Genomic DNA, 21,807 nt, shown 5'->3' with positions numbered 1-21,807 from the left:
ATGAAGCAAGCAAGTACAATGCTGAGCAGAGAAAAGTTGACCACCTCATACATGAAGTTCCAAACACTAATGCACCCCCCACAAGGCTCCCTTTTGATGCCGCTCTGCTGTTCCCATTTTAGCATCCTATTTAGGGAAAAGTATACGTGCCCTCATTACCCCGTGTACATTCCCCCTCCCTCATAACCTAACGAGATTGGAGGAGGTTTCCCTTAGAAGGATAAGAGCTGGGGCGGCCCTTACCCCGTCGATAACATGACGATGGGAATCTTGAAGACATCTGACCAACCACATGCCCGAAGTGTTCCACACCAGCTGCAGAAGTGGATGTTTGCCACTTGCTGTGGACTTGTGCAGGGACAAGGGCATCAAGGACACAGATTCTGCAGGAAGTGGGGCTAACCGCAACAAGGGAAGAGGACTTCTCCAAATGACTCACCGACAACGATAAGAGCAGGGGCCTTCTCCTGTTCCTTACGGAAAATAATTTACATGGGTTTTTTTTAAATATGCCTTATGGCAAGCTTGTCTAACAAAAAAAAAGTGTAATGACTCTACACAATCGCCCTATAAGTTACAAATTTTCTCGGGAAAAATAACTGGAACCTTTTGCTTGTTAAAAATGCTTTATGCTCATCACAATGTTTATTTTATTATATTTATTTTTTTGCAGGGCCTCCAAAAGTATTGTTCCACACTGGAACCAATATGCAGATTTTTCTCATATGAGAGCAATACAGTGATACTGTAGTACACAATTGTAGATTATCTCAAACTTGTGCTGTAGATGACGTTGTATTAACAGCATCATTAGCTAAACTAGGAACAGTGCTTACTAAACCATGCAAAATTAGGTAATGCAAATAGCTAATAGCTCCCTAAGACAGTGGTACCAATGCCCTCTTCAAACAAAGAACTAAGTCAAGCTTTAATGAAAACATTGTGAATGAAATCTATTGGGAGTGAAAATCTCCACCAAGAAGCTAACCAATGATGTGAAAGGTAAACTGATACTGCTGCACAGGTCTTACCTTGGCAATGGCTGCAACAGGTTTGTCTTGTGCAATGATAGCTTCACCGTTTTCTTCAACAAATCCTGTGTTGCCAAGGTGTAGGACGGTCGCCACTATTGAAAATATCTCCTGCAAAATACAATGCATGCAGCTTATAGTAGTATTAGAAAATAGCGATTTTAGGGTTACCAAAGAAATCCACTCATCAGCTCTGCCACAACAGGCAGTGCACAAAAACATTTTATATGCAATGTTTGCAAAACAAGTTCGGAAACTGGGATGCTTACTTCTTCCTCCTTGAGTGAGAAGTCTATTATGGAAAGGGCATCCCTGACAACCTTGAACTGCGTTGTGTCATCAATACCAAATACTTCCGTGCTGTCGCCCTACAAAGGAAATTTGAGAAAACAAATTGTACATTTACTTTGCACCAATAAAGTCATAGAATAAGAGCATGATTGCCAGTTATTCAAGAATAGAAACTAAAGCCTAGAAAACTGGACTCAACTGGACTCAACTGGACATCTAGCATATGAGTGAAGCTACATGACAGATAAAAATGACTACTGCATACTATATATTTCATTTCAATTTGTTCAATATCTTTATGTTGTGCATATCCTACGAGTTACATGTGTAACTTTTATGCGGCTGCATTCTGTAAAAAAAATCTTCATAATATCCTGTAGCGCCTAACAACATCTCAAAGTGGTGTGGTGCCGCTAAGCTTGGCGCTCCATGCCGGTGCCTTGGTGACTGCTATGTATAGTGGAGAAGAAAATAAAGTTTAGTGGCACATACTCGGGGCACAAGCCTGGCACGACCAGATTGGTCTTAGAAGCCAGCTATGTTGCGCGTCTACTTCTGGCACTCCGCTGCAACCATGTGATTACTGACAGTGGTGATTCCAGACCGAGCAATGATAGACAGCTTTCAGGTGACCTTCCGACTGACGCTACTTCGTGCCTACAGAATGTTGCAGCCATCCAGCTTCGCCGGCCATCGTTCTGGCGCAAGAACCTGCAGGTGTAGTTTGCCTAAGTGGATGCTATCTTCCATCTTCACCGAGTCACCTCGAAGGCTTCTCAGTACCAGCACCTCCTGTGACAACACCTTTATTTCCTACTACTCGAAAGCAGCATCATCCTGTACCTCCCTGTCTGTCTTCATCCTTATGCTGGTATTACTCTTTGCAAATATGTACAAATGGCCCAGCTCTCCACCTACAGAGGTGAGAAGCTGTAATTACCCTCAAAAACTGGCAGCCAGTGAGTATAAGCACACGAGGTGAGTGCCAGTGCCTTACCTGGTTGAGATAATAGTAAAAGGTGGGGTCTCTGCGCAGTGACAGCTTCTCAAGGAGTGCATCTTCAGCACCCGCAATGAGTTGATAGAAGATGTGGAAGTTCCTCTCCCCAGAGGCCTGCTGCACCACACGTGACTTCTCCAGCAGGTAGTTGAGGATATGTCCACCCACAGGGGCACCCTGTTTGACACATACAGGAGAAGAAAAAAAGTTGCCACTCATAAAATTGCTTTTATGCTGCCATTTGTCTAAGTTCTACATAACCCAACATGGGTGAAGTAGTTACAGAGAAAAGAAGTTGCTGTAACACAGCAACGACGAAAGTGAACAGAGAATAAAATGTTGCATACTGTCCATTTTTCATGGCTATAACACACTTATGAGGCAGATGTAGTGATGATAAACTGTATCTTAATGTATCAGCAGCCATGTAGCCCACAATGCGCAAAAACCTTGCATTTGAAATTTAGACGGTAGCTGGGAAGCTTAAAGTTTTGCATCTGTGGACAGAGTATTTCGCTGGCTCAAAAAAAAAAAATCGTTTTAATGGGTGACATCCAAAACCAACTCGCGCCACCATTTTCTGAAGAGAGAGGGGAAGGAAGCGTCATGTATGACGATTTTTGCATCACCAGAGCAGAGATAGCTACAGAAATTTTCGGTGAAAATAACATATGCACTTACCAAGTAGTCAAACTCGATGTCCATGTATTTTCCGAATCGACTGGAATTATCGTTCCGGTTTGTCTTGGCATTTCCGAAAGCCTGCGAGAGATCGAGCGATTTTATATAAAATCACCTTTTTCCTGGAGAACTTCCTACACACATGACATACGAAACGGCGAAGGGCAGTGTGGTGTTTGTCGCATCGTCATTTTGAAGATAAACGCGAAATGATGCTTCCTCTGATAGCATACCAACAAAATATCCCGCGTCACCGCAAGCGTGCTTTTCCGCACAGCGCCGGTGTTAAAGGAGAAGCCATCTTGTTTTAGGAGGACAAAGGAAGCGATAGGTCGCAATCACCGCGGTCGCAATCAAGTGCTAACGAACAGTACACAGTTTGAGAAGCAAATGGATTGAGCAGGCAGTATTAAGCATAATATCAGAGCACGGGTAATAGAGAGAAAACTAACAACGATCCTTCTGTACGACGCAGAACCACTGACGTAAAAAAAAAAAAAGAAAGAAGAAATGTCAGCACATTGCAACACGGCAAGCGTTTTTTGCAATTCATAAGAAACTGGTTAAAGCAAAAAAAAAAAAAAAAAGAGCTCGCGGCCACTGAAAAAGAAAAAAAAAAAGGTGCCCCAACCATACCTGGGGTAATCCCCACTGCAATGCTGTAGTGCTGGCGGTGAAGCATCAAAAGTAGAGCAAGGGCAGGGTGCGAACAGATTTGTCAGAAAAGACCGCTCGTCATACAGAAAAAAAAAAAAAAAAAAAAAAAAAAAAAAACATGCAGGCCACAGGAGAAACGCGAGAAAATAGGGGGAACGGCGGAGGAGGATGCAAACGTACCTCGAGCACGGGATTGGACTGGAGCAGCTTGTCCTTGACGCGCTCCACGGCGTCCGAGTGGTGACTGGCGGCGGCCACGTAGTGAAGCACCTTCTTGGAAGCCTCGGTCTTGCCCGCTCCGCTCTCGCCGGAGATGAGGATGCACTGGTCGCGGCACTCCTCGTGCATGCTCGTGTAGGCCGCGTCAGAGATGGCGAACCTGCATCGTCACATGTCACTCATCACTCCGTCGGAGTCGTCACATGCAAGTGTATCTTCTCGACCTCGAATAGGGCCGAAGATTTGTTCGAATCATGGCCGGGAGGCTTGAACTGAGGGAAGACCAGTGCCAGTTCGAATAAACCGAAAGTTTTTATTTACAGAGTTGCCACGAATGTGATTTCACTATCTACATGGCAAAAAAAAGTTCTGAACAAAAAACATGAGACAGGAGCATATTAATCCGTTTCATATTGCGCGCTGTGTATTAGGAGCAGCGTGCAGCGTATAAGCGTGTCAAAGTCGCCATAGTGCGTATTTATAACTCTGTCGTCTTATTTTTTTCGTCTTTTTGTATGTTGTTTGCCCAAATTAATGCTTTCCACTCCCACAGCCCTGAAAGCAAACAGCGCGAAATACAGCAGAGTCATCTTACACAAGTAGTGAGAGTGAAGATAATTGCACGTTGACAGAGGATTTAGCGAGTCAGACGATGAGTTAGGCTGCCCTCCTCGCTTTCTCAGTTCAGAAGACGGAACAGGCAGGGGCTACAAAAAGTAGCCCACACGGGCTACATAAAGTAGCAGACGTTCTCAAATCGAAGCGCAATCAAAATATGCCGAACAAGGCTGATATTTACACCATACCGCAAATTAAAAAAAAAACTGCCTGTAACAAAGCAAAAACAAATGGCATTAGTAGCTCATGTAAAAGCTGCAGGGACGACAACGATTACGTAAACTGTGGCATATCCAACTCAGTTCCAACTTCCGTTTTTTTTTTTTTTTTAACTCCCGTTTTCTTCTGAAATCCCGATTTTTCTAACTCCTTTTCTTTTTAGAACTGCCGCTGTTTCTCGAACTCCTGCTTTATTCGCACTCCCGGTTAATTATTCGGCATGGCAGCCAAGCGTGCTCGCTGAAGCTAAAGGACAACTCGAAGAAGCCTTCGAATAACCATTCGAATAATTGACGTTTACGCATACTTAGCGACGAACATTTATTCCGCACAGGCAAGACTCGGAGCCAGATTTCGGAGGTGAACAGACGAGGCGCCCCAGTGAGACAGCCACAGACGCCGCGTGACAAATTTCCTGTCCCAACGTGCCATGTCGTGAGCTTTCAGTACAACCGGATGAGGCCTGCGAAGTGCTCTAAAATCTCAATACAGTTACTCGTTGACATTTACCTCTCTCTAAAACGAAAGCTTTGCTATAGCCCCATTACGCGAAAATCCTGTCGCCGGCGTGTGGGCTCGATGGTACCCCAAAAAGACTTCAGGTGTCCACAAAAACAAGTGTGAGGGACACAGCACATTTCCCTTCCTGTGACCTAATTATTAAGGCGAAAGCATTTCGTGAAGTTGCCGTGACTCTAGCGGTGGTGGAAGGCTTTCGGAAAAGACGGTCGCTAACAATTCTAACCGACTCTCAAATGGCTAGCCGGAATTTTAGAGACGACAGGGTGCACAAGGCCGCCATGCGCATGCTCCTTGAGGCGACTTGTGATGAAATAAAAAACACTTAAGGAGCAATCAGACCTATATATAGCATAGTATTATATGGGTGCAGGCACACGCAGGAGTGGCGAGGAATCAAGAGGCGGATCGGGTAACCCTAGGATACGTACGGTGCCGAGCTCCCGGGACATCCGACCTCGAGGAACCTAAGCCGGTGCCTTGCGAGTACTTAGCGATACTTGCATATTATAGGCGGGCGAGACGTAGATACGCGTCGCCACATAAAGATCTCAACAAAGATGAGGCGGGTATATGGAGAAAACTACAGATAAGGACGTTCCCGAATCTGTACGTTCGAAACATTATTAATCCCACGGCATATCCGGACGTATGCCTGTGGTGTGGGGGAAGACCCACGATGTATCATATAACATGGGCGTGCCAAAAGATTGACGTGGTACAAGTCATACAAGACCCTAGTGCGGAGCAATCGGATGCAATGCTGGCCAGCGACCGCTGTGAAGACCAACGAGGTCTGAATACAGCGTGCTCTACAGGCGGCGGAAACAAGTGGAGCCCTGGAATAGGGACACCAACCAGCGCTTAAGCCTCCGCAAAAAGGAGCAACCGCATAGAATACCCTGAACAATTAAGTTATTCAATCGATCAATCAATCAAACTAGGCTCACGGTGAAAATAATATACCGTGTGCGAACGATATGCCGTGTGCAGAGCAACGCTGGCGCTTTCGCATTTCTCCACTGCAGATTCTGCAGTAGTGATCTCGGAACACCTCAAGGCGAAAGCCTGTAATGGCTCATGACTCGCCAGTGTGTCTGTGCGTGCGTGCGTCCGCGAGATTAAGTGTCCCACCACTGTTTCGCGAGATTATAACGTCATCACCTGGTGACGTCATCGGCCGTGACCGGATGTGACGTCATGAGGTCACAACCGGTCATGACGTCACGTCTGGTCATGACCGATGGCATCGCTAGGCGATTTACATTGCGAAGCTCCGCCGGACGTCCAATCTGGGCGCCTGTGCTGCGCCTTTCATTTGTCGCTTCCTTGGACGTCGCAACATACAGAAGCAGGCGCAGTAAAGCAGGAATCGGCGGCGTTTCAAACAAAGGCTTTCGTCTCATTGCACTTTAGTGGTCCAAAGTGTTCCCTAGAATTTTTGATATGTGTTGTGATGGGAGTGAGTGTAACGTCACAAAGCGAACTAGGTTATGAAGGACGCCGTGGTTTTCAAAATTTCAACGTCTGGTGCTTTTTAAAGTGCATGACATCGCACAGCACACGGACGCCTTGCTTTTTGCCTCCACCGAAGCGTTTCAGTCGTGGCCGTGATCGAACCCGTGTCCATGAGTTCAGGAGCCGAGCGCCCTATAGCTATAGCACTGAGCAGACCATGGGGGATTTCATATTTTTTCTGTCCAGTCCCAAGGCTGAACTCGGACGTATGCTGATCAGTAATTTCCTCACAAAGTGGACAGCTCCGTGCTGTGCGATGTCAGTGCATGTTAAAGATCCCCAGGTGGTCGAAATTACTCCGGAGTCCTCCACTACGGCACCCCTTTCTTTCCGCTTTCACTCCCCGACTCCTCCTCCCTTCCCTTGCGGCGTGGTTCAGGTGTCCGCAGAGCAAGTGTGACAGATACTGCGCCTTTTCTTTCCTGTGAACCAATTATTATTATTATTATTATTATTATTATTATTATTATTATTATTATTATTATTATTATTATTATTATTATTATTATTATTATTATTATTATTATTATTATTATTATTATTATTATTATTATTATTATTATTAAACAAACGGATGTAATGTGTAGTCAAAATTCCCGTGTGAGAAAGGAAAACAAGCATACACAAAGCGTATATACTACTCAGATATTTCATCTGTGCTTCTGAGAAGAGCAGACGAAAACACACGCCCTTCAATACTTCAATATTGATCTTTTTCTGTTGCCAGAGAAGTCCAGGCTCACAATGGCCCTTTTATCAGTGAATCTAATTTCACTGTCATAAGAGGAGCCTATAAAACGGCCCTAAACCTCCCGCCAACAACATCAACGTCTTTGGGCACTCGGAGTGCACAACAACTTCGAGGAGCTCAAGGAGGCGGTTCTGGAGAGTCAGAAACAACGCATAACAACAACGCAGGCGGGTAGGGAAATCCTGTCAAAACTAGGGCTATGGCAGGCACTAAGAACTTCTGAGATCAAATCACAAATTCCGACATCCACAAGAAACAACATCTATGTGAACCCAATGCCCAAGCATATGCACCATGAGTTACAAAAGGGTCGAAAGAAAGCCAGAGTCAAATCATTTGAAAAACAATTGTCTAAAGACGCGGAAGTTGTCTACGTGGACATAGGGGCTTACGGCGAACCTGGAAAGTTCACAATAGCTGCAGTTGACCACAAGAAGAGGCCGATTATTCAGGCTTCGATCTATGCCAAGGATCCTGCGGAAGCGGAATCACTGGCAATAGCCATCACCATAAAAACACAAGACAACCAAAAGAAGTCATCACACGTAGTGACGGACTCCCAACCAGCCTGCAGGGACTACCTGGCCGGAAAACCTCACAAAAGAGCGTGTGCAATATTACGTTCCATCTCCCAGATGCACACAATTACATGGACACCTGGACACGAAGGCCTAGAAGGAAATGAGGTAGCGAATGATCTAGCCCGAGCTCTCACAAACCGGGCGGATATCATCCCTACCTCACCCCTCTCCTAGGACCCTACGGCGACAGGCTGGAACACCTACGGTCAGAAAGAAGAATTTTCTCACCACCACACAAACAATTTCCTTCCTCGGACGCTATAGACTGGAGAAAAATACAAACAAACACATTCCCTAATCTTCAAATTTTAAATAAGATAAGCCCAACAAGATACACGAGTTACTGTCCTTGGTGCAGTGCAAGCCGCACACTCTATCACGTCTCTTGGGAATGCTAGGACAAACCTGACCCAACGTTAATAGTGCCATGCCCGACACACGAGCAGTGGGAGGCGGCCCTGACCAGCGACAACCTAGACCAGCAAGCCTGGATTATCCAGCTAGTCCGCAAGTCAGCTGCTGCCAGCGGAGCCCTGGACTAGGGGCACCGACCACCCAGCTCCTGCGAATTTTTACTGATTATATGCTCATTAAAAGTTCTCTCTCTCTCTCTCTCTCTCTCTCTCTCTCTCTCTCTCTCTCTCTCCAAGCTCACAGCAGACGACATATAAGGCAATTAACACGCAATTCTAAGTCGTTCCATATATAGACCGCATGCTCGTTAAAGCAAAACAAACAACAACAACAACAAAAAAAAAACAAGCCCGGCAGCGCGTGTGCCTCGAGATCTAGAACACTGTTGACTTTTTCTTTTTTTTTTTTGTTTCGCCTTCCGCTGGCCAACTTCCGCCAGATGTTAGGTTTCCATCGTATCCTCCTCTTTCTGCGTTGTAGGCATGTACGACTGTGCGCGCGTGACTGTCTGCCTGTTCTGCGTATGTTCGCTTTATTCGCGGTAGTGCTGGTGGCTTTATCATACAGGTCACGATGCATATATAGATCTATGTGCCCGCGTGTTCGAAACGAACTAAAGAGTCACTAACTAGTCACTTGTTGAAGGGGGTGAGGCAGGGATGAATTTTTTATCAAGAAAAACGACGCGTCACGGTTCATGCATTTCCTTTTTTTTTCTCTCTCTCTCTCTTCGACACGCTAATCACTAGTAAGACGGGAAAAAACGAAGAATCGTTGTGAGGGTTGCGAAAGAGTATATATAACCTTAATTAGGTGTTTGTCTCATAGGTAAAGAAAAATTCAGCGGAAGATTTTCGTGAAATAAGGTTCACGAAAAATGTACGCTTTCCAATATTCGGCGCATCCGGGAAATAAAAGTAATATTTATATAAGCATAAGTTCATGCACAGTAACAAATTTAAACCGTTTCATATGAGACTTATTAGTATTGTGCATGATACATTAACTGCGTCGCGTTTGTCAAAACCAAAAGCAGAAAAAGCGCTCGCTTTAACTAATTTATCATATAAACGAAAAAGAATGCCCTACGCATCTTTGGCGGTAGACACATCAGGCTTTCACTACACGGCTAGTCTTTTACTTTGCTCAAAGTATCTTGGCAGCAGTTACTGATTATTGGCCAATGAAAAGGAGATCGTATACCTTGTGCATTTAGATTACAAAGGTTTTTTTTTTTTTATTGGAAAACATTTATTGTCATTACAGGGATTGTACTGAATCCAGTGGCCATTGTACAAGACGCCTTGCACAGTGAGTGACCAGTGAACACAATACTGTGAACGGCTCTGCCTTCTGATAAGTGTGGGTTTTGCAAACGAATATTTCTCCGTTTATATAACCAAGAAAAAAATAATTAACGACAATTAAGTCAATCTATAGAACTGAATTACGGAAACAACGCTAACGCAAGTTACGCGAGCTGTCTTCACTTGGTTTATAACTGAACTGTTAAAATAAAACAGCAGCTCATTCTTGCAAACTATAACAAAGCGCATGATGGAAAAGTAAACCATCAAAGCATCAGACAGGAACTGTCCCCGCGTAAGCCACTCACTTCTGGCGACATACTGTCAGTTGGCACTTACGCCCCACGCCATCAAGGCGTAAAAAAGAATAAAATTTAAAAAAAAAATAAAAAAAGACACCTAGTACGTCGAATGACCATTGAGTGATGCCTTTAAGCGTAATCAATGCCGAGGCCGTCCGCCTTTTGCAAAACGTGACAGTCATTGGCGGTCATGCTTACGCAACCTAACTTTATCACAACGCTCGCACTGAAGCGTGCCGTCGTGCTTCTATACTGCTTGCGGCATAGCGATCAGCGTTCTTCTTTTTCGCTATACGCGGAACACCATGACGCAGAGTGCGAAGCTTGCGAAAGCATGCAGCTGTACAGGGTTTCCCGTTTATACTGTGAATACAGGCCGAGTCGTACAACAGTGTTTCCGACATGAATGGCTCTGCATGTGGTCATTGGCCGTTTCTATTCGTTCTATCTTGCGAGAGATTTCTCGAACGCGCCTGTCACGCGCTACTGTAATGGTTAGCTACCGCTAAAAACCGGTTGCGTGCGTCGCTCATCGCGGTTATAGGACAAATCCGCGGCCTTAATTTCAGACGCTGAAGCTTCCATTGGACGAAGGCAAAATAAACAAAGTTAACACTCCAGTGCGCTGTGTGATGCCGGCGCACGTGCTGTCTGATGAATCTGGGATCTTTTACTCTGTGCCTAACATCGAAGGATTAAATACTGCACGAAGCGCGGCAAAGGGCATGTATGAGAACGAGGATCCCAAAAAGGAGACGCGGAGGACGCTGTTAACGCTATCACTTCACATCCTCGTTAAAAGTTTCCTCATTTTTTTCGTCTACTTCATTTTTTTTTCCAAGCTCACCTCGGTAACATGAATAACACATTCCTACATACATAGGTGGCCATTAATGTAGCGTTTTAAGGCTTTCTTGACTCATGGGCTCGTGAAGTGTTCGCAGGAAATATTCCCAGGAAATGTTCCTCCGAACACCAGTCGAGTGCGCAAACCAGTATACGACAAGCCGGGCTCGTGAAGAACCGATCGTAATTCTCTTTGTCTAGCGTGAGGATGATAGTAGCGATGACAACGACAATGCAGTTAGAGATAATGATGATAGTAGTCATGACCATGACACGGCATGAAATGATAATGACGATAGTAGCGATAGTGATGAATATAATGATTCTAAGGATGATAATGACGATGCAGTTTGTGAAAGCACAGTCTTGTAAAGTGGCTTTCGCCATTTCCACTCTTAAGCAGACTTAAGCGCAGTCCTGTATTTTTCTTTTTTTTTTTTTGTCATGAGCCCCGGGCGTATATATATATATATGATTACCTTGTGACCACATGACAAGAAATCTCAGCTTCTCGGGAGATTTTTTACGCGCGTCAAAAGAGATTTTATAGGCGTAAAGTTCGAAGTTGAAAAAAAAAAAAAAAAAAAAAAAAACGACGAACAATTGTTTTTTATTATTATTAATTTTTTTACTCACTGTTTTCGGAAATCTCATCTACATGCATTTGCGGCGGCAAATAGCACTTTCTTCTTCCAATGATACGGCCAAGCATAAAGCAAAACCTGTAATATGACAAGCTCCACTGTTATCTGTTATCACTTCGCATAACTCAGCTCCTATTCACTATTTTACTCACTCACTCACTCTCTCTCTCTCTCTCGAAAATTTCGATGCCGCGTACATGCAGATACACTTATAGTATTTTTCTTTATCACACCAAGGAAACACCGGAATCACAGTCTCAGATTCGCGTTAATTTCAACCTTCACCCGAAACACGCGAGACGGAGTACTGAGAAAGGCAGTTGAGCGGAAGAAAGTGAAAATGGCGGCGAAGGTGGCAGAAAAATCGAAACAGCGTGACTCACACGTGCGGCGGCAGCTCGTAGAAGTTGGCATTGCGGTAGAGGTTGACATAGTCGTCACTGTAGATGTCGACTCGCCGGTACGGGTTCACCGAAACCAGCACGGGCCCGATGTAAGTCTGCGGAAAGGGTGAAGGAAAGGAAAGTAAGGGATGAGAGAGGGTAGGGAGGAAGGGGTGGGGGGGAGGAGTTGTTGAAGCACGCTAGAGAGCTACTTTCACATAGCAACGCGCCTGCTGGAAAAAGGTTCTCGACATTGCACTTGTAAGTCAAGGTGCGTACGGCACTAATTTAATTAGCAAGTTGTGTCGATAAACTGTGTCATAACATTACGTTCTCGAGAAAACTGCCACATTATCTTGCGAGTATGTACTAGGGTTTACCAAGGATACTTTGTTGGGCGAGTTGGTACACATTCATTATTAATTTAAACAGCGCGAACAAGAAGACAATGGACAAGATAAAAGGAAGCCACAGTACAAGCGCTTGTACTGTGGCTTCCTTTTATCTTGTCCCTTGTCTTCTTGTTCGCGCTGTTTAAATTAATAATGTACTAGAGTCCTCAGTCGAACACGCAGGGATCCGAGTAGCCGGCTCTAAGGTCAAAAAATGACGTGTCGGAAAAGCAAATCTGCTGCAACGGCTGTGAAGACCGGAAGTATAACGTATTCTAGAGGGGGCTTGAGCGCAACTCTCACTTGTTTTAAAAGAAGTCGTACACTGAGTGATTATTTGCTTGGAACTTCCTCTTCTCGTTTCTTTTTTGTATGTTCTTTTGGTGTTCGGTGGAACGGAAACAATTTTCGGCTGCCGACAGAAGGGTCGATGAGTAACATCGCAGTCCGTTCTCTGCGATGGGTTACTTTAGAGCGCACTGTCTGCTGGCAGTTAATGCGCGCGGTGTGACTCACGTAGATGAGGTCCTCGGTGAAGCGCTTCCGTAGGTTCTCCACGAAGGCCTGCTCGCTTTCGAAGTCCTCCAGCAGCACGAAGTCCTGCACCCCGACCCGGTCGCGGGAGTGCAGGGCATTCTCCATCGCCTGCACGAGGTGAAAACGTAATACACAATAATTAATACGTACTATACACATACAAAACAGTACAATACTATATGCTAAACTGCATTACATCGCTCCGGAGTGCAAAACAGCGAACAAAGCTACTGCTGACAAAGCGATAACACAACAAAGCTGTCCGGTAAACAAGGCTGGCGAATGAGCAATTGAAACAAACATACGCTCATGTTATGCTGAATGTCCGGCGAAATGTCAGCCTGGTGAACCACGCATGGTGCTGCGGCAGCCAAGTCATAAACCAGCTCTAGCTCACGTCGCCTGCCACGCACATAACTGTCCGACAGCGCGCAACTCGGAACCGGTTTCCGGCGAAATGACACACGCGCTGAACTGTCGAGTTTGCGCCGAGGTGCAAGCGATATAGCAAAATGACGCGCCCGCTTGGCTAACAAAAATTGGCGTTACGTACATGTAGTTACGTTTATGCCTGCTAATAGGCGGAGATTTTTGAATGCGCGGCGTCGTGTCCTTTGTATGGAAAGCCCGCTACGGTGGCTCGGTGCGTTCAGACAGACGTTGCGTATAAGTCGGTGCAACGCCACTTGCGGCTTTATTGATGATGTTGAGCGCCCACCGACCTCAACGTCGAGTTCTCTTCGGAGTTAATAAAATCGTCGTATCTCTCTAGATGGATATGGCTTTTGACGGCTGAACGCGAGTTGTGGTTTACACCTCGGCGATCGCACTTCGGTGTATATTCCAAAGGTAGAAACAAGGCTATGTACTAGATCCTGGAGTAGTAGAGATTAGCTCGGAGCTCTTGGATACAGGGCGCGACTCGAGAACAGCAGCGTTGCTTTGCCAGGTTCGTTAACCGTCATGAGGCAGATTCTCCGGGAAGCGCATTTATATCGCTCCTACGTTGTGCGTCGCTCACTAACGCATCCGTTTTTAGCTACTATACCATCGCACTTTCAAATTAACCTAACGGTATCTTGTCCGAGCAAGATAACGTCCCTGTATTATGCTCCAGCGAGCAATGGCCGCGGCACTGATTGTGCATCTCAGCTATAGAAGAATGGTCCGCGAGGGACAATGAACAAAGACTACTTGAATGATGTGCGGGGAATTTAGTTTACTTGATTCTTTTATCGACTGTGTAGTGACTAATTTGTCTTTCCCCTTGACTGCACGCGTCGGAGCAAGCACGACACAAAGTAATCAAATATAGGCGAAGGCTCACTTCTGAAAAAACGATGACCGGTTCAAGCAAACCCGGTGCAAACCCGTCAACTCGCACGTATAGATGCAAATTATCGATTGTCAGCAGCTTAGAAGGATTAATTGCTGGGTCGCCATCTTATCTAGCGGAAATTCTTGTTTAACAGGGCATATAGAATTTGTTTCGGTTTTTTACTCAAAAAAACTGGTTGGGAGAACCTTATACCCATGCCTGTGTGCAGATGTCTTTTCGAATTAACACGAATGCGCGAACATTCGAATCGCTGAGTCCGGCGGTTACGCTTTCCACGTGACACTTCTTTGATCTTCGAGGCCCTCAACTTCGCCCATTACCATCACCGGTTGCCCGCTCGCCCTGTTTCTATGGAGGCACTTAACGAGTTGCAACGCTGAGCGAAGCGCAACGAACGTGCCCACACTTCGACAAAGCATATACAGCATCGGCAGACTTGTCCGGGCACCGCGCCCGCCGCTGATCGTTATTTGCTCTGCCCGAAGAGAACAGCAACCACGCGTGGAGCCAAGGGTGCACAGAGAAAGGAGGCGATTACGCTTTGACAGCATCAACTCTAGTTGTGCTGATCCGGCCGCAAATGACAGCAATTTTTTGCCGCCGCTTTTCTTGTTTGGCTTCCGAGTCATTTCGCTCCGCCGCGGGAGAGGTGGAGGGCGAGTCGGCAGCGCAGCCTTGACACGAAAGCGGTTCCAGGTAGCCGCGTATGTATACGTGTGTGTAAACCGAAGACACTCCACGTCTCGCTCGATTAACCATTAACGCGCCCGCGCCAGTCGGACAGATAGTTATTTTTTTGTATATTACTAGTACACAGTTTACGCGCAAGCTCAAAGTGGAGCAATCAAGAATCTGAGCGCGGTAGCTACCGGGCCGTGATCGGCACCTCAATGTTAATACGTTGCAAATGTTCGGGCTCAGCCGCTCAGTCACGGCCGAAACACACATTACGAAAAAGGGGAGCGCCTTCAGAAAAATGCGAAAGTAATGCGACGCCAAGGACGTAAGGGACACGTAACTCTGCAGGCGGTTCGCTGTCGTCGCGTTCAGCGCTTCATAATGATTGAGCAAGGGCTGCTCAAGTCAGTAGTGTCAGTAGTGTAGGCCTTTGAGCAACGGATTGGAATGGCCTCGCATCGAAACGAAAGTTTTGAAAGTCGTCTTTCTTGGGAGCGAGCACCCACATTTTCAGAGCAGTCCCAATTACACCTTCAGGACATGCGCCGCGAAATAATTTGCCAGCTGCGTGGTTACGCGAGCGTTCCGCAGCCCACAGAGCTGCACGGGCGGTTCGACGTCTAGACTATATAGGTGGCGCCAGTGGCCACCCATATAGTGTTCCTATAAACTATAGCGTTCCAGAATAAGGAACACTACCCATATAATCTCAACACTTGCCATTGGCGAATGAGGGCTGCTGTTGACGCCCAAAACTGCGCTTCGTGCCCTTTACATCATCATCTGGCTCAAGGCGCTTACTTTTAAAATCTACAGCCTTGTTCAAAAGTATTCGGGCCACGTGGTGTCCGAACACTACAAGGGCGCCTCTCATTCCACAAGTACGGATGCCATAACACCTCCCCTCCCCCCCCCCCTTTCCCCTCCACTACGCAGCCAAGAACCAAATCAAGCTGCTTATCAATACTTTAGAACAATGGTGCATCATTATTTTGACGGGACTCATATCCAAAAAATCCCACAGCACGACGTCCTGACTGGAAGGCGGCTGAAGAAAAACTACACTGCCCTCCTCCTTAAAACGACGGCATGGCGACGTACCGGTGACGTAAGTGCACCAGGCACTGCATGAAAAAGTTATGGCATGCGCACCTGCAAAAGGAGGCAAAGCTCATTGAACATGCATGCCTCGCTTCTCACCAGCTACCGTACACTCACGTGATCCTTGTTCACGTTAGTATTTTGCGCGCGATGATGTTAAGATCTTACACCGCTGGGTAAGCGAATTGGGCTCATGTTCGAGTGATATCTTTTTGTTTTTCACTTTCATTCCTCATTAACGGCCGAGCAGTTAACTTTGCCGAAGAAGACAAGGAGCTTGGAAGACCACTGCACTGTGGTGCATTAAGACCGTTTATCGTTGTGCTGAACAACTTTTTATTACCCCGTAGAATGAAATGTCCGATGTACACGACCCTTCGTTTGCTGATAAAATGTGTGCCTCGTAACCAGTAACCGTGTCGCGGTAAACAATGTCAGGGACGGCGAAAGATTGTCATCGCTGGCGTCCCTTCGCGGCCTTTAATGCACACACAGATAAAGCTGTGCCCAGCAAAGGCTCTTTCGCGCCTCGCATTTCGCATACGGAAACCGACCAGCAGCAAGGCCGGGAACTGCAACAGCCTGCGCCTCTTTATAAGGCGGAGAGAGAGAGAGGGAGAGAGAGAGAGAGTGTGTGTGTGTGTGTGTGTGTGTGTGTGTGTGTGTGTGTGTGTGTGTGTGTGTGTGTGTGTGTGTGTGTGTGTGTGTGTGTGTGTGTGTGTGTGTGTGTGTGTGTGTGTGTGTGTGTGTGTGTGTGTGTGTGTGTGTGTGTGTGTGTGTGTGTGTGTGTGTGTGTGTGTGTGTGCGCGTGCGTGCGTGCGTGTGTGTGTGTGTGTGCGTGCGTGCGTGCGTTTTACTGCTGCATCACTGTAGCCGACATGTTCGCATAACGAGTGTCTGACTTACTGCGCGATAACTCTGATTATAATTATTATGACATTATTGTTCTTGTTGCAATGGACTTAAGTGGAGTCAAAGCCGGGAGGCTATACTCGGCGCAGTGGTAGTAATTTCTGCAGGGCCATGTTCTACGGCGTCCCCCCCCCCCCCCCCCCCTATATATTTCTTTATCTGATTATAGTACATCAGAAAACTGCGACACCAAAATAAATATTTACCAACGCGCATAGCCGACTCCAGAAAATAAGCCGATGCTTACGAATGTAAATGAGGGAAAGGAATGGTTCAGAATGAGAAGACCACGGTCGGGATTCAATGCCGTGAAACTGGGCATCCCACACGCACCTGCAGGTATCGGCACACAGGTGGATTCGCGGGTATATTCGCCGAAGCGACGAGAGACATATATTATGTTGAGGAATGAAAAGCAAAGAAAAATAGAGCCTCTGCCCGTGCCACTTAGTATAACGGGCTTTGCGACGAGAGACAGTCAGGACCTTAAAGGATAGCAAAGCAAGGAAGCTAATCAGGAATCGAACCTGATTCTCAACACAGATTAGAATAGGCGCTGCCAGGAACTGCACGTGTCCTGAGACCTCGCCCTCTTGCCGAAGGCGGCAAGTCTGTACCGTGTTGCTCATTTGGGGGACTCTAAAACACGGCACTCATTCAGCTCTGTGCAATAAGATTACATGGTCCATGGTGATGTGCGGTATGCGCACACCAGCCGCCCTTTCACTGTAGAGGGAGAGGCCATTTTCGTGGCCCGAATTTCACGCCGCTCTGAAGCATTTTGCGGAAGCACTTTTGGAAAGCATATTGTGTATGAATTATCGGCATCATTTATAATCAGAGGTATTGCGTGCCTGTAAATATAATGCCAAATAACGCCGGAGAACAAAAGTAAACCAGGTAAGACAAAATGAATATCGTCTAAATGAATCAAAAATAGAGGGGACGTAGCAAGTGATGTGACAAAGCCAATTGTGACCTGGATACACATTAACACAAAGTTTCGTGATGTGATCTGCTCGTGAATGGGATGCGGGCGCACGAACGTAGAAAGTTGCTATTTCGTCAATCTGCAGCTAGTCCACACACAAACAAGCGAACAACAGAGGATCGACTCGCGCTGTCGAGAGTGTGGCCGCTTGATTCAGGTCTGGTCTCGGAGCGGGTGCACTTGTGAAGTTGGCAGGGAAACGGGGCAAAAAGTCCGGGAGCATTTCTCATTTTTTTTTTTGCTTTGAGGGTATCACACTACTGTGGTTACATTTTATCGAGCGAAATACACACTCACAAAAAAAAAGAAGCGCAACTGCACGTCCGAGGTTGAGTGTCTGCATCAAGAAGTCTTTGCAGAGATGTGGATGCCAGCTTTCGTGCGGGACGCTCTTCGGCAAGTGTCGTCTACTTTGTTGCATATTTTTTTTCTCTCCACCTGTTGATATCTGGAGAGAAACTGTTAAAACGGTAAGTTTTCGAAGCTCCTGGAGGAGGAAGAAGACTGAACGCAGCATTAAGGGCCTTTATCGAAGGGATCATCTAAACGGCTCAGCAAGACGACTCGCATGGACCTGCATTTTCACGATATAAATCTCCGTTCGTGTATAAGATACAGACGACCCATGCGGTGTCCTATAGGAAGGTGCGTCACGGAGGCAGTTTAAAGGCCTACTTTTCCGCGCATTTTGACCGATAACGACACTGCTAGCACAGTATGCACGACCAAGAGTAGCGGGGGACCTCGCCAGGATGCATCCGCAAACTTTTCACGGTTCTTTTTTTTTTTTTTTTCGGTTTTCTCCGTGTACCGCCTCACATACTTTCGTAGAGTCAAGACATACACGGACGGACTCCTGTTGTGGTACCTCGTGCAGCAGGGGCCGGCTGCTGTGCGATGATGCCCGAAATGCGTGCGCTCCATGCACAATAGGTTCTGGGAGTGGAGGGAGCAGATCTCGGTTGTTTCCCAGGTGAAATGTCTCTGAGCAAAGCGCCGCGGAATGGGGGGGTCGTACAACTTATAGTATGTCCGTGAGACTCTAATGGTACCTGCGATGCGTGCCAGCGTGCCGCTCTCCTGCAGCCGCAATGCACTGACACAGAGGACATGTACTCTGTATGCCTGAAACGTGCCGAGAGTATTTGTATGGAGGGCGCTCTTCGGCCCAACAGGTGCGGTGCGGTGTGGGCGTTGCCTAGTCCACCGTTTGCGCGGCGCTGTCAACGACTTCGCGTACGTGGTTCTCGAGACGCATGAGCCGCGTCAAGTGAAGGAAAATAATGCTACGGAAACAAGGATACGCGAACTCGGTATGCAAATCAAGGGCTGCGAAATGTATGGGCCGCACAAAGTGCGGCTTTTTGACAGTGTAGCAGCACAACAGCGTGCGCGTATAACTTGGGTTTAAGTCGTGTCCACCGCAACGAGTACACAGCTAGCGTCCGCACAGGTCCCGCGATTGTGTAACTTCTACTAAAACATGAGGCTTCATTAGATACCTCGTTTGATTATATCTACTTCCGTGTGCACGGGTCAGTACTTCATCAGTGTTTGTCTTCACTCTGTGTGGTTACAGCGTCGTTTATGTCTGTTCGAGACATAATCTGCAAAGTGCTTTTTGCATGGGCCATAAGCAGGCAGCGTCCCACGCCTTCTTCTTATCCGCCGATTACTTATCATAAAGTTCACGAGCCCAACGTGGATATCAAGACCTCTATATACGCAGCCGTGTATGAAGCGTACGTTGTTGTGCCTGGCCAAAGCCGCCTAGAAATTCAGCCGGACGCCAAACTTCTTCGGCGAACGCCTCCTTCACAAACTTGGATACTTCTCTGCAAAGCACCAATGCACTGGAGGCGAGCCGTACCAAAGGCACAGAAGCGACGTGTTTTAACATGCGCTGAACGTCCAGACAGCACGGCGCGCCGTGGCCCTGACGGTGAACCCCTTCTCGCCCCGCGGCATATTTGAAGCGAGAGCGCAGCAAGCTCTCCCATTGGCCCTGCGAAAGTGCTGCCGTCGGATTGGACCATTTTGAGCGTCAACGGTTCTCAGCAACGGAGTCTCAAGTGCTTCCGTTCGAGACTCCGAGAGTGTGAGTTCGTCACTAGCGTCCATCGGGAGCAGTTCGCCCCCTGACAGTGCGGACGCGGCGGAATCTCCCCGGCCGTCGCTGCGCGAGAACAGTCGCGTATGGCTATGTTATACTTCTGTCACACGGGCAAGTCCCAACTCCCTCGAACTTCTTTTCCATAAAGGACCACGGAGGGAGTTCAGCCCTGAAGGAGTTGTAGCCGTGTCACACGGCTAAGAACCAGCTTCTCCGAGACGCCGTCGGGGTCCCATTAGGCGCTGTTCGTTTTGTGTATGCATATAAAATAATCAAGTTAAAAACACGTGAAATAATTTTTAGCTGCTTTCTTTTCAACGGTTTGAATTGACTTTAAAATATAAATGTATCTTTATTCAAGTGAAAGGAATGCGCTGTTACTTTTACTAGCATATCGTATTTGTCTGTTCTGCTGGCCACAATGTGCTTGCGAAATTCTTGCATGTGCTTGCGTGCATGCTTGGATATTTGCACATTTACATTTTTCCATGCTTTGCGTTGTGCTACAGTACTAAAATTAGTTATAAACTCAAAATTAATGCATATGCGTTTATTTAACACCTGCACTGAAGCTCACAGGGAACCAGAGTACTCCCTTTACCTACTCGAGGGAGATGATCAGAACTCCTTACGCTAGGAACTTCCTTAAACTTCCTTTCCTAAAGGACTGCCGTGTGACACGGCACGTATCTCCATTGAGATAAAGACTACCTTGGTTGAAGGGAGTTAAAAGGAGTTCAGCTGTGCCCGTGTGACAGCAGTATTAGCTTTCGGCCCCAGAGCCGATCTTGTTGTGTAAATACATGTAAATAGTGTATAAAGCCTTTTCTTCATCTCACCAACGCCGACTCGGATTCATCGCTACCGCCCAGGAAGCTGACAGCCCTCGTTCACGAAACGGGTGACGAGCGCTGCGTTACCAGCTCCTTGGCACAACCCTGTTGACGGTGGGCTACTGTGTGATAACCCCACCGGCACAACATTGGTGGCAGTTGCAGGATCCTTGGCACAACCCTGTTGACGGTGGGCTACTGTGTGATAACCCCACCGGCACAACAGTGGTGGCAGTTGCAGGATCCACTGGCACAACCCTGTTGACGGTGGGCTACTGTGTGATAACCCCACTGTCACAACATTGGATGGCAGCTGCGGGATCGACCGGCGTCAGGCACCTCGGCGCGGTGAGTACCTGAAGTTTCCCTCAAACGCCAGACTTCTCTAACACACAGGGTAGCTTAGAGAAAGGCTGAGCGTAGCATTGTGTTAACCTTGCGTGTTTCAAGCCTACAGGAAGTGTTTTGAAAACCAGGGGATGCTGAGAAGGGAATCAGTGTGAGAAAGGCTTGCGCATCTCTTGCTAGGAGCGAGATAGCGAACGTATAGTACACTATTCTAAAAAGGCAAACAACAAGAGGCCGGTAATAGATGGAGAGTTACAAGGTCAAAGAACTTCTCCAAATTTGTGATGAGTTGGGCATCGATTTGGGCTCAGCGAAAAGAAAAAAGGATATTCTTGAGATCATGCAGGCAGAAGAAGTCACGGTTGAGGAAGCCGCAGAGGCCTGGGATGACATTCAAGAGAGAAAAGGGAAGGAGGAAGCCAAAAGGCAAGAACTCCAAAAGCGCGATGAACGTCGCGAGAAAGAGGACGCCCGCGTATGGAAACTGATGCAGCTGGAGGTTTCAGTACATAGAATGAGCGTGGAAAAGATTAAAGCTTTTAATGCCATTCATTGTAACGGTTCAATACCGCGAGACTGTCC

The 21,807-nt window shown here is 46.9% G+C and overlaps 1 protein-coding gene across 3 annotated transcripts in view; it reads right to left on the bottom strand.

Annotated features, from left to right (window-relative positions):
* Myo61F (unconventional myosin 61F) overlaps positions 1-21,807 on the bottom strand; it is a 159,327-nt gene that overhangs the window by 20,292 nt on the left and 117,228 nt on the right. For all 3 annotated transcript variants that reach the window (XM_084598449.1, XM_084598448.1, XM_084598450.1), the window contains exons 2-8: positions 12,890-13,018; positions 11,982-12,097; positions 3,841-4,039; positions 3,004-3,084; positions 2,320-2,499; positions 1,301-1,399; positions 1,032-1,142 (exon numbers count right to left, since the gene is read on the bottom strand). In XM_084598449.1, the coding sequence (XP_084454575.1) occupies positions 1,032-1,142; positions 1,301-1,399; positions 2,320-2,499; positions 3,004-3,084; positions 3,841-4,039; positions 11,982-12,097; positions 12,890-13,015 (912 nt within the window). In that variant the 5' untranslated portion in view covers positions 13,016-13,018. The remainder of the gene's footprint in view (positions 1-1,031; positions 1,143-1,300; positions 1,400-2,319; positions 2,500-3,003; positions 3,085-3,840; positions 4,040-11,981; positions 12,098-12,889; positions 13,019-21,807) is intronic.

Source organism: Amblyomma maculatum, chromosome 3 (genome assembly GCF_055883805.1).
Source record: "Amblyomma maculatum isolate TAMU_Amacu chromosome 3, ASM5588380v1, whole genome shotgun sequence".
NCBI classification, from domain to species: domain Eukaryota; kingdom Metazoa; phylum Arthropoda; class Arachnida; order Ixodida; family Ixodidae; genus Amblyomma; species Amblyomma maculatum.
The sequence above is the reverse complement of the archived record's forward strand: the minus strand, read 5'-3'. Positions and strand labels throughout refer to the sequence as shown.